This window comes from Brienomyrus brachyistius, unplaced genomic scaffold (genome assembly GCF_023856365.1).
Source record: "Brienomyrus brachyistius isolate T26 unplaced genomic scaffold, BBRACH_0.4 scaffold100, whole genome shotgun sequence".
Lineage (NCBI taxonomy): Eukaryota > Metazoa > Chordata > Actinopteri > Osteoglossiformes > Mormyridae > Brienomyrus > Brienomyrus brachyistius.
The window spans coordinates 245,579-263,479 of NW_026042375.1; the positions used below are offsets into that span (position 1 = coordinate 245,579).

Here is a 17,901-nt window from a genome sequence, read left to right on the forward strand (position 1 = left end):
AAAGAACACCAGGACCGGGTTGGGAAATACTGCTATGGAGGACTTCACAGAATGTCAGGATTCAGTCAGCTGGGACTGCTTCAAATCTGCAAATAACAACTATGTAGATGCAGTCTCCTTTTACATGTGAAGAGACCTTCATTCCATCAAAGACTATCCCATCAAACAACAACAAACCCTGGTTCTGTAATGAGCTCAGGAAAATGCACGCAGCCAAGGAAGAGGCTTATAGGAGTGGTGATCGTGTTGCTTGGAAAAGGACAAAGTATGCACTGAACAAAACATTCAAAACTGCCACACACGGATACAGAGAGTCTAGCTTAGCTCAGTACATTTACATGCACAGCCACGGTTTTAGCTCAACTGTGCCATTTAATCAAACTACTGTCCTTGTCCCAGTATACATGTACGATAGGGGAATCGATTTATTGACCGAAGTATGATTGATTTCGCTACAATAGCTGGCGATATGGCCCTTTTCAGCTTGTTAAATGAAGTGAGCCGTGCTGGTGCTCATGTGGCCCGGCTTACTAGCTAATGGAAAAGCACCACAAGTCTGTGACTCCGGGGAGCAACAGGGAAATGTACTACGACAGATTATTTCTCCACGCTCAAGACCTCCATGCCTTTGTATGTCACACATACACCTCTTATGAATGTATAATTACCTATTTAACAGGCAAAGCATATGCAGAAGGCAAACTTATGTCATACTCCACTGACAAGCATAAGGAAGGAAAAAAAACAGACATGAAGAAATATCACACTACCTGAATAATTGAACATTTGCAGCTTTGCGTAATCTTGGCTGCCAGGATATTTACGGAGAAGCTCAACGTTTGCGTCAAACTCACCGCTATCGTGTGGCAGAGTTTTGAGGTACGTGTTTGTATTTATATTAGGGCTATGAATTGGTTTAAAAAATTGCTAATCACAGTTTTCTTTGATTAATCCCAATTAATTGCACTTAACATTAAAATTTGCAATAATAAATCTTTGTTAATGTAACATTAACACAAAGAGGAGTATATGGGTCATCCTCACAAATTAATTACTAATTGGAATTAATTAATTACTAATTGTGATTGGTATTACCACCACTGTGAAATGATGTGCAATATTTTTATTTTCATCATATTCACCACTGACTGGTTTTACATTTCTGCATATGTGTATTGTTTTGTACATTTAGTGTCTGTCCTACGCTGCCTTATGCTGTCTTACAAAAAGTGAAATTTTGTTGTAATATCTGTATGTTGTCTATATGCACTTGTCTCTTTATGTCTGCACATTGTGCCTGAAGATACGCAATTTCGTTCAGCTATGCATCCGTTGTTGTACTGTTGTATGGTGCGAGCGAAAATGCAGTTCATTTACTTACTTACGTTTACTTCTGTCTGTCTTCTTCCTAATCAAAAGTATTTTATCAAATCCAGGGCAAGAGTTACGGATATTAAAAAAAAACAACCAAAAATGAGCAAAAATATAACCCTTTTCACTTTGAGCATGAACAAATGTAACAAATCGAATGGCCTGCAAGCTGAAATCTAATTTTAATAAACAAATCATGTTTTCATTGTATGGCGTAACACTAGGAAACACTGATATGATATAATGAATCATGATGTTTTTAGAGATTTTCACAATATTGATACTGATCACAATATTTTTAAATTCTTATGTAGAAAACGGTAGAATATGACAGGTGGTTTTGAGTTTTTCGGATTATAATGAGCAAATTGTTTTACTGATGGTTAAGGAGCATGTGACAGGTATAATGATCAATGACGGCAACAACAAACTCATACATTGATGGAATATATGTTAATTATGCTAGAAAGCAAGTGTTGAGACCATGTCACAATACTCAAAATGATGAGATGAATGGGCTAGTCTTCCGCTGAACTCCATCTGGCAGCATCTGGATGACCCTGAGACATGCAGCTATGCTGTTTGTAGAGTTAAGCTTTCGCCACCATCATTCCTGACCGTTTACAGGACAATCTGTCACACCTCAGTGTCCCCCATCTGTCTGCTACTGCATCCACAACTTTTATTGACAGTTAACAGTATTATTATTAATAGGTCTGTGGCCCAGTCAAGCCCTTCTTTCAGGCCCCTCCCATGAAAGATATTTGGTGCATGGAAACTATTTTTGTCCTACGTGTAATAAGATATTTGTTTTTGATGCAGACTTACATGTGACTCCTCCTTCTATTGACCGAACCTGTGCACCCATATTGACGATCATTCTTCCCAGGAATGACAATAAATGCAACTGTCTAAGAGGACTCTCTGTCACTGGATGCTTGGATGGAGCTCATGCTCCTACTCCTGCTCATTTAGTAAATGGAGATGTGAGCAGACATTTACATAGCAAGGTGCTGGTGGTGTTGGGCACTTTTTTCCTTTTTCATTTTACAGCTCTGTTTCTGAGTGTGTTGTAACTCATTATGAGCTACCCTGTGGAATGTCTGGTACTGCATAGCACTACCACAGCCAGATGAGAGTCCCGTCCCACTGTATCACACATTAAGTCAGAGTAAGAACCAACCCTCAACTTTGCAGACCATGGAGATGGGACAGTTGCTCACAATCACCACAATAAAATGCAAGAAAGACAAATCGACTATAATTTCATTCAACTTCCAACTCTAATTAATATTTGTCACGATCACGGCGGAGGTAAGCGGGTGATCGTGTGGGTAAGGCGGGCAAGGAGCAGGCAGACAGGCGGAATACGGGGTATACTGGGATTTAATCGGGAACTGGGGATCAGGAAACCTCTGACGCCTACGAACATCAGGCAAGAACAAACCACGATGACGGACAGGGCAAACAGGTAAGACCAGGACTTAAAACAGGACAGGACTAATCAAAGTAATCGGACACAGCAGGAGACGATCAGGGAAGCACACGTGGGTAATCAGGGGGCGTGGCACACACGAGGAGCGGACGGGCCGGGCATGACAATATTATTCCAGCAGTCCAATTTCTAGGATAGTTATTGTCTTAAAAAGATTAATTTGTTCCATCTGGAGATCATACTTTCTGCTTTGCCTTTACAGATGGACCTTCCATAAATCCTTAAGAGGCAACTAGGAAGCAAATATTTGATTGATCCAGAGCCTCCAAATTTCTTTTCCTGATGTGTCCTATAGAGCAAGAAAATCCAATCCAATCACAATTGTCCAAGTGTGCAGGCTGAGAAAATTTGAACATCGAAATAAAATAACCGAGTACCTATACACTAGATCAATAAACAATAACAAGCATCTTCACCACCACCACGCTCCCCCTCCAAACCCCATTTTTCAAGGTGAATGTGACAACCCTTATTATGTTTATGTGTCAGGCTTACTGAGATATGGTTTAAACCCAAACCCCAAAGCGGAATACCTTCCTAGGTTGTTGCATGCAGCATTTACCATGTTTCTATGTCAAATATTCTATAAGGCTGTCAGCTGCATGTCAGTTTGTTAGTCTACATTCCAAGCTTCCAGATATGACTTTCATTTTTTTAAATAACATATAAACCATATAAACAAACAAAAAATCAGAAAACAAGATTCTTGATGTGACTGTTACTAAGTTGGTCAAGTCACCCACCACTCCGACCTGGTCAAGGAGCAGAGGGCATTTGACACGGGTGCATGAGTGAGAAAAGGTGAAAGGGAAAGCACTAAATGTTACTACAACCACTGAAAGAAAGAGAGGTGGGAGGGTACAGACAGCCACAACACTCTGCACTACTCCCTGGTGAGATTCCGGGTGCATGGTAATCAACTTGCTATAAGCTAATCTGCTGGGCCCATCAGTCCAGCTGTGCTCAGGATCCCTGAGCACTTTTTCCATTTCGGATTCAGGTACCTTAACATCATTAGAAGACGGAGGTAAAATGGAAATTTGGTGTGTCTACAGTGTTATGGGGCCATCTGTATGGTCGCATCGGTCCCATTTTGCTCACGTAGAAACTCCCTCCCCCCATGACTACGAAGGAGGTACTGCCTTTAGCAGTCTCCACACAGAGTGCGAATGCAGGGCAGAGCCGTTCTTCTTCCCCTGTCGTGTCACTGACGTGTGCGTCTTCGAGAGCCACACCAGAGCCAACCACTTCTTTGCAATCAGGCCAAGGCGATGCGGTGCCAAGATAAAAGTTTCCACAACAAGAATGCCAACGGCAGACTGTAAAGATGAGCATGTATATTTAAGTGCAAGGATCATTTACGTTTCAGCTTACCATGCAGGAAGAATCATGCAAGCGTTGCAGCACTCATGGACCTGCAAGGAGGGTTTCTACCATCAGCTTCCACTACTTGCATTGTAACGTTGGTGGGACTGCTGTAGTACGGGTTTGTAACACACAGTATCGTTTCGTTCCTTGACTGTGCCTTCATAATATTTCTAATACTCTCACTGGAGTCACAAAGCTGTCACTGGCTTCATGAAGCTGGCCAGAACTGCCAACAACAAAATCAATGTCAGAGATCACATCCCTGGAGGAGGCTATATACTAATATTATCTATTAAACCTGCCAACTAATTAGTCAATGTGGTCAGACATAAAGGAGAGGGTATCAAAGCCACTAAATGTGCTAACTAGCAGTGACCTAAATAGAGCACTTACCAGCAGGCAGGCAGCATTCGTGTTACAGTAAAGCAAGGTTTCACTAATGCAGAACGAGCTCTTTGACACTGAAAACAAGGGACATTTAGCACCCATTCTGAGATTTCCAAAAACAAGCCCTGGGCATAGTTACCACCACCAGGGACAGTTAGCACCACCAGGGACAGTTAGCACCACCAGTGGCAGCAAAGTTGACAGGGTGTCATGGGAATGAGGATGCTTGCAATAAAAAAAAAAAAAAACAACAAACAAAAAAAAAAAACAATTCATTCGGTGCCCTTGCCCAAGAAACTCTCAGCTATTGGCTCGGAGAGGTAAATGACCTTCAAATGACACGCGAGAAAATGTAAGGTGATCCCGAGTAAGGTGAGTGTTTTTGCTAGGTGCACACTTACCAAACGACACAGGATGTGGCCGGTTGAAAGAGCGAGATGACAAGAAAGGCCTCTGCTTCAACGCTTCCTTCCTCACATCCAGGATACAGCAATTTCATCTCAGACGAGAGAAAAAAAAATCACTGGTTATATATTATGATGATGTGAGCAGTTTGCTCGTTCAGCTTTATGTAAGATAAAGCAGTATCTGATGAGCATGGAGAAGCCCCGTGTCCGGCCCAACCCTACTGAGAACAGTGGAACTGTGCCCATTCACCAATAAAAGCAGAAGCACGGACAACCAACTGGTGGCGACAGATCATAATGGCCACCCTTAGTTTTGCTTAATGTTACTGATCCCGTCTACGGCTCAGAAAGGTCAAGTATTATAGTTTATTGACCATGGACAATCCCAGAATCTCGTTTTTTAAAAATTATAACAGGGTGAAAACCCGTCTTAGAGACATAAAAAATGAATACATGTTGCTCGACGTGGCCACACCATAGATGACGACAGATGGGCAATACAAGAAGTTTGCTACACCTCTGGATGTAGCTCCATTCATAGATTCACATGGTGAATAAAGCTCCTTAAGCCTCTGCGAGAACAGCCACAGCAGCAAGCAAGAAGCTGGGAAGTCGCCAATGCCGGCACACTCAAAGAAATTACCTTTGCGTCTAAGACAGTGAAGGCAAGAGCTCTGCATGTATGTTTCCCACTGCCAGGTGTGGAGAAGGTAGTAATGGTGTGGGGGCCGATCTGTAGGTCACAGAGAAGCTAACCTTTACCAAACCCTTTGACGATCTCAAGCGGCATGGCCATCATGATGTCCTTCAAAAGCAAGTCATGCCATTGTTATCTTGGCTGATAGGCCAGTCCTCCATCCTTCAACAAGATAATGACTGAATACACAGCTCTAAAGAGAACAAGAACTGTCTGGAGGAGGAGGAACATGCAGGCAGGTTCCCTTTTACATTATGCAGTCTAATGAATGGTCTGGCCTGCCCTGTCCCAGGCCTTAATTCAATGGAGCTCTAACACTTGATTGGTTCTGTATATGAATCCATATGGAGATATTAATTTTTGTATTTATTGGCTTGAAATGCAAAAGCAACTTACCAATGCACCTCTGTTACAAAGCTCACACAAACAGGTATTATACCAATGTGCAGTTTAACAATCAAGGCCAGGCTACATAAACCATGCATATGACAACCAGCAGTCCTTCTCATGCATCCAAGTCTGTCTCATGTCCTTCCATTCCTGCATTTTGTGTTCTTCGGCCGGCCACGTCAGTCAAAGCCAACACTGCACCAACATGCGAGTGCACACCCCCGGAAATTGAATTCTACGAAGTTAGCTCATAGTTGTGAAAGTTTGATGACACTGGATTTCGAGGATCCCCTGAGCAGCAGCAGTGGGTTAGATGGCTGTGTTCCTGACTGGAAAGTCACTGGGTCAAATCCCAGGGTCACCCGTGATTGCATTATTGGGCCTAAACCCCTTTTGGGACTGTCAGCTCTCTCAATTTGGAACAGTGCTTTTGCTACATGAATATCATACGACAGACGAGCAGGCACAGATCAATGACGAACATGTGGTAGATGCCATTTCACATTATTGCAGTGAGTAAGGTCAGGAGGTTATGATCATTTCATTATGGGGATATAGCCTTACTCACAAGGCTACTGGAAGTGACAGAATACAAAAATAAATAAGTAGGGCAGAGTAGCCAACTACTCACCAACCTCAGTGAAAGCTATTTTACTAAGAAAATAATCTAGGGTGGCACTGAGTCACACTGGTAAGGGGGAGGTGGTGTCCCTGGCAGATGTTGCCGAATGGGGCTCGTAGGTCCTGGGGGGTGGAGCTCACACGATCTTACCGTACACGTGCTGCTTCTGCCTGGGTGCTCCAGTTGTCCTCCTGCAGTATGGAACATGCATTGTGTGCCACTAAAGGTGACACAAAATCCTACCTTCTAGTCTGTTCACCAATGATAAAGTCATAAATAACCTTCCGTCTCTTCACACTTTTTTCTTCTAGATTGTTGAAGCAAGGCGACCTCGCGATGCATTTCTCTGCCTTGCCATGCATGTTGGGATGTGGTTACTGCTCTCCATGACATAACATTAAATATACAATCGGAAAATATTTTGAGTTGGTAAATTTCAGATCGCACTGCTCAGTGAATACTCAATATTTTTTGCCTTGCTTAAAAAAAAAGTATAGATATAATTCAGGCTTTTATTAAGTTATTCTTTATTGGTTTGCATTAAATTATTTGTTGGTAGTGTTTTTGTCCGTACATTCTTACTGATGCTCCAAAAGGTTCCCAGGAATAGTGCCCACCCGCATGCCCCTCCCCTGTCCCACAGTCCACACTCATGCATTATCAACCATGCAGAATGTGCAACCTTACCAGAGACTGACATCCCACTGAAGGTGCCCCCACTTATTGTTCTGACCCTTAGCGAGTTTGGACATTGTGCCTGTAACAGCATGGTTGCCAGTTCAAATACCAAGGTTGACTGAGGGAAGTTACCATCCGACCCCTGAGCAAGGGCCTCAACCCCAACTGCTCCAGTGACTCACCCTGCTTTCTTTATTTGTATTTTTTAATTTTTTTAAGTGTATTGGTGGGAGGCATGGTGGTGCAGTGGTTAGCACTGTTGCCTCACACCTCTGGGACCCGCGTTCGAGTCTCCACCTGGGTCACATGTGTGTGGAGTTTGCATGTTCTCCCCATGTTGTCGTGGGGTTTCCTCCGGGTACTCCGGTTTCCCCCCCACCGTCCAAAAACATGCTAAGGCTAATTGGAGTTGCTAAATTGCCCGTAGGTGTGCATGTGTGAGTGAATGGTGTGTGAGTGTGCCCTGCGATGGGCTGGCCCCCCATCCTGGGTTGTTCCCTGCCTCGTGCCCATAGCTTCCCGGATAGGCTCTGGACCCCCCGCGACCCAGTAGGATAAGCGGTTTGGAAAATGGATGGATGGATGAAGTGTATTGGTTTGAATAAGTATCTGCTAAATGATTAAGTGGCTCCGGAAAGTAATGGATATTTAAACGGATTAAAGTGCTATGCGGTAAGATGGACTATCAAAAAGTAAAAGCTCAGGCCTCATGGCCAGTTTGTGAAGATTGTGGCTGGTAACTTATTTTGCAGGACCTAAGCAGATTGACTGCCATTCATCATTCACCAAGCACAGGGTAAATGGAGAGGCTCAGAGCCTACGTATGTCAGGCAGCAGAGGACGCAGGGCAGGGGACACGCTGGGCGGGATGCTAGTCCATCACAGTATGTCAAGGAAAAACAGAAGGCAACATCTGTTTGTGGAAGCACTATTTTACAAAAAAACCAAAAACTTTTTGAAGAAAAAAAAAATAATGAATTTGCCCAACACTGCATTAACCCTAAGAAACAAAGCGGATTCCTGGATGCTGTAGTCGACGCTGGGATTTCCGAAGGAAACCCCCAGGATTAGCGTGAAGTACGTTAAGCGTGATGGTGGAGGGGGTCACAGTTATGCAATTAGAGGTGAGCGCCTGCCACATTTCCTGAGTGGGCTGTCCTGAACAGCATGTACTTTCGCCAGCTGTTACACACCATGTTCCACTTGAAGCATATTACATAAATTGATTGATTAAGTCCTTTAACCTTCCAAAACATGCCCCAGGGTACCGGATAAATGACGGACTCAAACCTCAGGCTTCACTCTCACCTCTCTATATATGCATGTCTTTGAAAAACAAACCAAAACAAGCAAATAAATTAATAAATAAGAGCAATAGGTTTATGATGTAGTCCTACCCCAATATGAAGCAAGCATCTCAGTAACGCTATAGATCCTAACACAGGTACCATAGGAGCTAATCTGGATATTACCAAATGCTTTACCCATAGTCTCAAATGCTTTACCCATAATTATGATAAACCTGGTTATACCTAAAGCGACCTACTCAGGGGATTTGTCAGTGTTAAGCTAATGCAGATGGTGAACAGTCCTTTAATATTGAAACACGTCTGGAATAAACTTAAAAGTCATTTACCATGAGTACCGAGAAGTATATATGGGTGAGGTCGCATTGGGGGGATGTGGGTGGTTCCCCTTTGCATTATAAATGTATTTATAAGAAAGGAGGTGTTAGTCAGACGCTATGGTGGCCTCACCCCACAGCAACGTGAATCAGAGCCGTAGAACTGAAGCGATCATTCAAAAAAAAACCGAAACCAGAATTTGCATGTCGCCGCCCTCTTCGGTCCATTGCACATCGGCACTGCAGCATTTGGGAATTTGCCACAGATTTCTTCATTTATCTTTCTGCGAAAATTATCCTTCAGTCATTCACTACCGTCGAAACGGCAACATCACCACAACGTCGAGACATCTAGGGGCTTCGGGGAGCTATGCTTAGCTACAGGACGTCCTGAGACACCCTCTGACTTTTTGGCGGTTTTAATATATATATTTTATTCATTGCACAGGGAGCGCAGCAGAAAGATTGACGGAATCGAAAAAGCATTCACTTGGCTGTAAATTGTCGGCTGCCACCAACAGGCATACAATTACTAATCTTGCATGCAATGATGTCAATGACTAAACCTCTAAATGACTCTTAGATGAGCATTTCAGGCAAACTGTAGCCTTGCCGTGGAATACTACTGGGCAGCTTGGAGCCGTCTTTGAACACCACCGTAGTAATTTCGAAAGAAAATCAAGCTATGCAAATGCATGCACCTGATTTATGCAAGTAGGTGTTTGAAAGTGTAACAGTAATTTCATATCTTCTATGATGAACATTTTGGCTATGGGAAACTCTCAATGTATATAAATGATGCTGGAGACTAGTGAGCAGTCATGCAGTAAGATTACAATGTTACAAGGAGCATGACGCATCACCATCACGGTTTTGTTTTTTTAATTCTTATATTTATATAGAAGATGCTTTTACCCAAAGCGACACACAATTGAGGAACCAGTGTCACCCAGTGTCTGGGGCTATGGGCAACGCTCAGAGGCCCAATGGTGAAATAAATGTCCACACCACAGGATCGCAACTGGGGGCCTTCCGATCAGGGGCATAGAGTCGTAACCTGCTGAGCCGCACACCGCCCCCAAAAATCTGAATATGACAGCATGTGACAAGCACAACGCCGAATAGCTTAGTCATGGAACCAAGTGATTAGGTAGTCATTTGCTGAGGGAAACTTTACATATGTTCAGCATATAAAACAGCTGTAATGCGAGAAGTGATATCAGAGCTGTTTGCTATCATTCAAAATTAAAGATTTTCCTTGCACTGTGAAAGCACAACCTTAAACTAACATAAGTAAGGTGTTACTGAAACACAGTGCCGTCCATAATGTTCGGGACAAAGACACAATATTCATTGATTTTCCTCTGTGCTCCACAGATTGAAATTTCTAATGGAACATTTCGCACATAATGAAAGTGCTTGTTCTGAACTTTAAGGTCACTATCATACATTTCACTTGTATAGAAATTACAGCACTCCTTACACAGAGCTGGCCCTTTTCAGGGCACCGTAATGTTTTGGATATTTGGTTTTCCAGGTGTTTGCGATTATTCAGATTTGTTTAATTGCTTCATAAGCGCAGGCATGAGATACTTTGGCAATGATTATAAGCTTTCAATCACCTTTGGAGTCTATAGTTACCATTGGGGGCAATGTAAGGCAAAGCTACCATCATGCGGCCGGAGAACACGAACAAAACCCATAATATCTACCAGTCCAGCCTTAGGATTCCCAAAATCAACTGTTCTGAACATTTTTAAGAAGACATGACATAATGGGGAGCTCAGCAGTTGCAAAGAGACTGGTTGACCAAGAAAGGCCTCAACTGATGACAGAATAATCCTCGCCATGGTTAAGAAAAGTCCCCAAACACCTGTGCGACATCACAGTCTCCAGGAGGGAGACGCACGTTTTTCAATGACAAATATCCACAGAAGACCTCATGAAATACAGAGGTTACCCTGCAAGATGCAAAAAAAGGATGGCCAGATTAGTCTGTCAGAGTACCTAAGAGGCTGCAGAATTATAGGAACAGGTCTTATGGACAGATGAGACCAAGATGAACTTGTACGAGAGTAATGGCAAGAGCAATGGGTGGAGACAAAAAGGAACTAGCCAAGATGCAAAGCATACTCGCTCATGTTAAAAATGGTGGTGGGGTGCTATGGCCTGGGTATGTATGGCTGCCACAGGTACTGCAGCACTTACCTTCACTGATAATGGAACTGCTGATGGCAGTAGCACAATGAATTCTGAGGTGTATAGAAACACTATCTGTTCAAGTTCCATTAATACCTCCAAACCCATAGGGGGGCGCTTCATCCGACAGCAAGACAATGATCCTAAACATGCTGCTAAAGCAACACAAGAGTTTTTCAAAGCTAAAAAAAAATGGAAAATTCTTGAATGGCCAAGACAGTTGCCTGATTTACACCCAAATGAGCTTGCCTTGCTAAATACTGAAGAGGTAGCTTAAAGGGACAAGCCCCTGAAAAAAGCAGGAGCCTAAGGTGGCTCCATTAGAGGCTTAGAAGAGCATCACTACAGAAGATATTCAGCACCTGGCGATGACGATGTGATGATGTGAACCGAAGACTTCAAGCAGTCATTGTATGAAATGAATATGCAACAAAGTATTAAACGCAGCAGCTGTAATATACACACCATTGCTATGTCCCAGACATTACAGTGCCCTCAAGGACTGTGTGTAGAAAGTGCTGCCGTTTCTACATGATGAAACTGAGATATATACAAATATCCATTAATTAAAGTCCTGACTGTGCACTTTAATCACTTATGAGTTATTTGATTCAAATTTTAAAACTGTGGCGCACAGGGACAAAACACAGAAAAATATCGTTGCCCCAAACATTATGGAGTTCATTGTATTAAACAGGCTTTTCACCGAAGTTGAAGCATATCCTTCTGGTTTCTTTTTATTTTTGCACAGTCATATTTCACCAGACTGTGATTCGGTCAATTAAAATACAGGAATAATTTAACATGCCAGTAATATTACTCATAGGCATGCAAGACGTGAATGGCAGCAAGTCATCAAAGTCATGTGACTGTGACTCATTGGTCAACCAAACCACAGGAGGGACTTCTACCAACTGCACCCTCGAGGCACGACACTGGCCCATTTCAAGGGGAAGGAAAGCCCGCTGCCGCATCCTAGCCACCGCACGACGTGCCACTCACCTCTGTGGGGACATCCAGGAGACTGCAACTCTCCAGCATGAGGAAACAGCGGCGGGAAACGGAGTGTGCTGCAACCTCAACAGCTGCATAATGATAGACCCACTCTGAAGAGGTTTCGGAAGGGTAAATGTTTGGAGGAAAGGAAAAGGACAAAAACTACCATATACAGTGGTGTGGTTCCAGGAAAGTGGTCGTGAACCAATTTGTACACAAACTAAGGCAATTTTCCCCATAAGAAAGTACTGAAATTCAATTAATCTGTTGAAAAGCCTACCAAATAATAATTTTTGTTAATTAATTTTCTGGGTATATAGTACAAACTTTAAAGAAAAACACAATATAGTGTGGCGATGGCCGGACCGATGCATCGCAGGAGCAGAGAGAGACATGGAGACTTGCTTGCAGGGGAGAACACGCTCTTTATTAACAGTCGTTAACCCTTGTATTGTTGTTGTTGTTAATGTTAATGGTTGCGTTTCCCTATTGTCACGCGTGTATTTGCCCATGTCTTGCGTACCCGGTCCGATCTTCGTGTGTATTTAGCGTGTGTATAACTTCCACCGTGTGTGCATCTTGCAGTTCAGCGTCTGACAAGCTTGTGTTTCCCATCTGTATTTGGGTTCGGTGCACGTTGGGTGCCTGTTGTGGTCCTTCTATTTACAATTGCAAGCAGGGCATGCTGGGATATGCGCCCCACCGGTGCTATACTAGTATAAAAAAAAGGAATCTGGTCGTCAAACAAATATTGTACGCAAACTAATGCATTTCTTTCACGAAATTGTTGGTCGTGAACCAAATTGTTCGTAAGCCAGAGCATTCGTGAACCGCAGGCACCACTGTATATATTAATCCAATTTTCTCCTTGGTGCCAAGGAGCTGAGACAAGAACATGAATGACCACAATGGTCACAAATGACCTGAAGGACACCCAGAGGGACTGTGATCAAAGCTTCACCGGGGACAAAAGTAAGGCCTAAACCTTCAGTCCAACATCCTGAACACCCTCAATGCTTCTAAACACTAACACTTGAGTTCCTAGACCTACATTTCAGAGCATTCCTTTTTAAAAGTATGGACAATTTTACAAGATTCCATTTTAGTTCTGGGAACTGAAATGCATCTAAAACCAAACAATAGCGCGGTGATTTTCCCTTTGCAGCTGAATGCTAGTTCAGCTGACTAAACTCAGCACCTTTGCTCAAATCAAAAGCCTGAAGCCCCAGCAAGGGGCCAACTTCCCTTAATCTGCCCAAACGAACAGCAACCCCCCAGCAACGTGACAACACACAGTACCACCCCCAACCCCCAACCCCTAAACCCCAGTCTAGATGGGCGTGAGGTGTTCCAGGACCTCAAATCGTCAGATCATGACTGCTGCTGTGAGACACTTCGGCAAACTACAGCGGCATGGGAAGGACAAAAAAAGAAAGAAAAAAAAAAAAGCGATAAGATACTGAGGCAAATGGTGAATGAACAGACATATAGTCATGTCAGAAACAATCATACGGTGAGTTTATGAGCATACTGTCGGCAACGCTGCCAGTAAGACACTTTCCAGACAGTCATGAATGCTACAGAAAAGAAATAAATTGCACAGCAGGCCAAACCGTGACAACTATCTGATTTAGGCCTTGAGTTTTACGTATTCCAGAATCACCCCGGAAGCTGAGGTTTTAACAACTAAACACTCAAAGGGAAATACGCGTGTCGTTTTAAATCATTTACAGTAATGTGCATCTCAAAATGACAAAAGGCTTTCACCAAGCAAGGACTGTGCCCAAATCCTGGGGATTCAAGAACCACACTTACAGCCATTAGGAAATGTGATTGTGTATTTAGCAGGGTGCTTTTAATTTGGAGCAAGTCATTTCAGCAGTATTTCTAGACATTCACCATGGGGTAGAGGGTCCAAATTCTATAGGGTTAACAGTCCAAAACAGCTAACAGGATTGGTCATTACCATAAAAGGAATGCATAACAAAATTTCAGAAAAACAAGAGAAGCACATGTGCTTTCTTCACCGCCCATTAGTTTCAATCCAGAGAGAAGGCAGCCCTACATTACAGCAATCAGACATTAAAAACAAGGCACGTCTGGAAATAAGAGCAGGTATCTGAAGGCAATTCCGTCAAGACGGCTCCACTTATTATCGGAAAACTAAAACCCAGGTAAACACTGACAAGAAACAAAGCCGGGGAAGAAAGCGTGCGACCACAACATTCATACAAACAGAAATAAAACATAAATCATCTCAAAACAAAACAAAGAGAAACGAAGCAAAACTACTGGGGGGGAGGATTCAAGACAGTGGCGGCATGCCAAGCCGCTGTTTCCTCTGCGTGCAGGGGCCTTCCTTCCAGGCCAAACACCAACTTCCTTCGGTAAAGTGTGAGGAAGGAGCGCAAGACACAGTGACATCACTCTGAAGAAACCGTGCCGCTGGCAGACAGGATAGGAAAGGCCCGGAAGAAATCCATCACCCCACAGCCACTGGTCCATATTACACAGCAATGGAGGTGCAGACTCTCAGAATAACCATCTGGCCACACCAACCACAAAAGACATTTAATTGAAATCCTACTGCAGAAACACATTCAAAGCAATTTTTAGAAACACCCTAAATACCACACTTGTTACAAAATGTTACAAACACACAAAAAAAATGGGCAGAAAAAAAAAACAAAACTGAATTTGGTGCAAAATGGGGCTGATTCCTGATTCTCTCAGATAGGAATTTCACAGTAGCAGCCAAGAGGGACACAGAGGGGGTCCGACCCGGAATTCATACCAGTGACCTGGAAGAGGCGGATCCCAACAGCCGGAGGGCATTGAGGTGGTTACTAATCACACAAAACAACTACATGGAACCTGCCAGGAGACAAGGTGAAGAATAAATAAAAGGCTAATAAAAACCTCAGCATATGTGAGCCATAATGGCATGTTAACACATGTTTCATGCAACAAACACAGCTGAGAACCACACTCTTTGCTGGAGCTCCACCAGCTCGAATTCAGCTCCGTTCCTAAATGAAACGCAAAATATGTTAAGCTACCCCTCCCAAATTGTTCAGTATTAGGTTAATAACATGCCAATAGTTTGTCCTCTGGTCAGCCTGACGGCCCTGGACGCACTATGAAAATAGACTTTTTAACAATGAGTCTTGGTTATCTAAGCTATTTACTTGCCATCTAATTCTCCATCACTTGTCACAATCTCCCGAATACCCCATTCACAAGGGCAGGCTATTATTTAAGAGGAGTAATAAAGCTGAAACTGGTAATGAAACATACTGCCATTACATACGGGTTTTATAGTTCATCTCACTGCTTAACCAGCGTCCATGATTTCCGCTCCACCACACTGACGGTTATTGCTTCCTTTGCACACACTGCATGTGTACGGTGTGTGTATACGTGTGCGTGAGTGCGTGTTTGGTGTGCTCCCTCATCCCCTCATAGGTCGGGGGGCTCGGTGTCAGCCGACGTGCTTTTAGCCTTCTGCCTCCTCTTTGTCAGCAGAGGGTTGCAAGAGTCCTCGATGCTTTTGATCTTGAACTGGCCAAAGTCATACCTCAAGGTGGCCAGGGCGGTGGTCATCTGCTCCTGAGCACAGAGACACGGTGGCAGGTCAGGGCCTGAACAAATCCTTCAGCTGAATCGAAGAAGCCTCCCGATGGTTAAAAATGCATTATTGGATTCATGGAGAGATCATGAGCACCTGAGAAGCAGACACTCACCTTCAGGTCTTCCCAGGAGTCCATCTCCTTGAGCACCCGACTTGTGTGGAGTGGCGTCTGGGGCACCACCATCGAATCCTGGAAAGGATAAGCAACAAAAATTCTGCAACCTATCACGTCAGTTTGATCATTAGGGGGAAACATGATGGTGCTTTGTGTAAAGAAAGATGGAGAGATTAATGCAGAACTGCCCCTTAAAAACACAGGCCTTCCCAACACAGCTGTACACAAACTCACGTTAATCCAGGGATGGTTCATGAATTCGGTTATAGTCATGCGCTGGGATGGCTCTGTCTTCAGGAGGGCACTGATCAGCTGCTTAGCTGGACACAAAAGTATGGAATAACACTTTAACAGGTCTTTTAATAGCAAGCAGGCACAAACAAACCAAGGGGAACAGACACACAGACATTAACAGTACGTGCAGTTACACCTACTTGGTCTCTAAGTTGCATAGGTGTGAGAATATGTTTCCAAGATTGTTTTCTATATTCCACTAATAAAATGATGACTTGCTAAAGTCCGACTAGACAAATTGTACAAGTCAAATATTTAACTTCCACCTAGGCAGCATTTTTGTTTCAATTTCATGTTTTTATGTTTTGTGATTTCAGGTCTCCACTGTCTGACTACACATCCTGAACTAGTCATGCCTTTTCTTCAGTGTTCTCTTCTGTGCTTAAACCACATGTGAAAATCAACGTCATCTCGTTCAGAAATATTGATAAAGCGATGTATGCCCCCCTGCTCATAGACAGTTAGCATGGAATGTGACTGTAACCTAGGGTCACAGTCTTCAATGAGAAAAAACATCAGGACCCCCCAAGGCAGACATGGGCAACCCGGTTACCTTGCGCTGAGACTTCTGACCATTCTGAGTTGGGAAACTCATACTGCCCCATTTGGATTCGCGTCTTCATTCCAGGTGATATGGCCAAACCGTGGTTGGAGTAGAATGGGGGGTAGCCGCAAAGTCTATAACCAAGTGGCAAGGAAAACCTGGATAAGTGCCATCTTGAGTGTCTAGATACATTGGGTAATTTCACACTGCAGGAACTTTTTCCAGGAACCAGAACCTTTTTTGGAACCCAGGAACTTTTTCAGGTTCACATCACAGTAATTTGACCCTATTGCTGTTCAACGGAAGCAGCTCCGGATCCCTTTTTTAGTCCCTACTCCAGACTTGCTACTTTTCATTCAAACACAAAGTACTGGGGAGGTGAGTACAGCACCGGTTCCCCGGAATCGGTTCCCCCAACAACTAACAAAACAACTTGCTCATGTCCCATTGTTTTGGGGTCGAGGTGTAGTTTCATACAAAATTATGTGTGAAGTTTAACCTACAAGCTATTTCTGACTCCCATTCTTAAAGGTTCCTGTTGTGCAGTGTGAAAGTGACACATGAACGTAGCCAGCCCAGGAACTTGGAACCAGGAACTAGGTTCCGGAACTACAGTGTGAAATTGCCCATTGAGCCATGCATTGTGCCTTTATTAAGTAAGAACAGGAGTAGGTAAGTGTTTCATGCTTATACACGCTTATAGTGAATGCTAAAAGGTACCAGAGTAAGACAAGCCATCCACTTACAGGATATACATGATGACACCCAAAGACCACATGTCGCAAGACTTGTCATACTTCCCTGGACCGAGAACCTCTGGAGCTAAGATTGAGATAATCAAGCACAAAGGTTAAAAATCAGTAGCAAAACCCAACATCAGAGTATGGATAACAAACAAAACCTATGTGGTGTGCTTCCTTACCGACATAGTAGGGTGTGTAGCAAGGGGTTGCCAAGGAATTATGCGTAGTTTCTTTGGCAAATCCAAAGTCTGCCAGTTTAAGGACAGCGTTGGGTCTTTTGGACGTATATAAAAGGTTCTCCGGCTGACAGGGATGAAGAGGCAGTGCGTCCGTCATTAAC

At 43.4% G+C, this 17,901-nt stretch overlaps 1 protein-coding gene across 6 annotated transcripts in view; it reads right to left on the reverse strand.

Moving 5' to 3' along the window:
- Window positions 1-14,067: 14,067 nt before the first annotated feature.
- mapkapk2a (MAPK activated protein kinase 2a) overlaps window positions 14,068-17,901 on the reverse strand; it is a 58,953-nt gene continuing 55,119 nt past the window's right edge. For all 6 annotated transcript variants that reach the window (XM_049004301.1, XM_049004306.1, XM_049004302.1 and 3 more), the window contains 6 exons: window positions 17,741-17,864; window positions 17,565-17,640; window positions 16,828-16,952; window positions 16,215-16,300; window positions 15,978-16,055; window positions 14,068-15,843 (listed from right to left, as the gene is read on the reverse strand). In XM_049004301.1, the coding sequence (XP_048860258.1) occupies window positions 15,694-15,843; window positions 15,978-16,055; window positions 16,215-16,300; window positions 16,828-16,952; window positions 17,565-17,640; window positions 17,741-17,864 (639 nt within the window). In that variant the 3' untranslated portion in view covers window positions 14,068-15,693. The remainder of the gene's footprint in view (window positions 15,844-15,977; window positions 16,056-16,214; window positions 16,301-16,827; window positions 16,953-17,564; window positions 17,641-17,740; window positions 17,865-17,901) is intronic.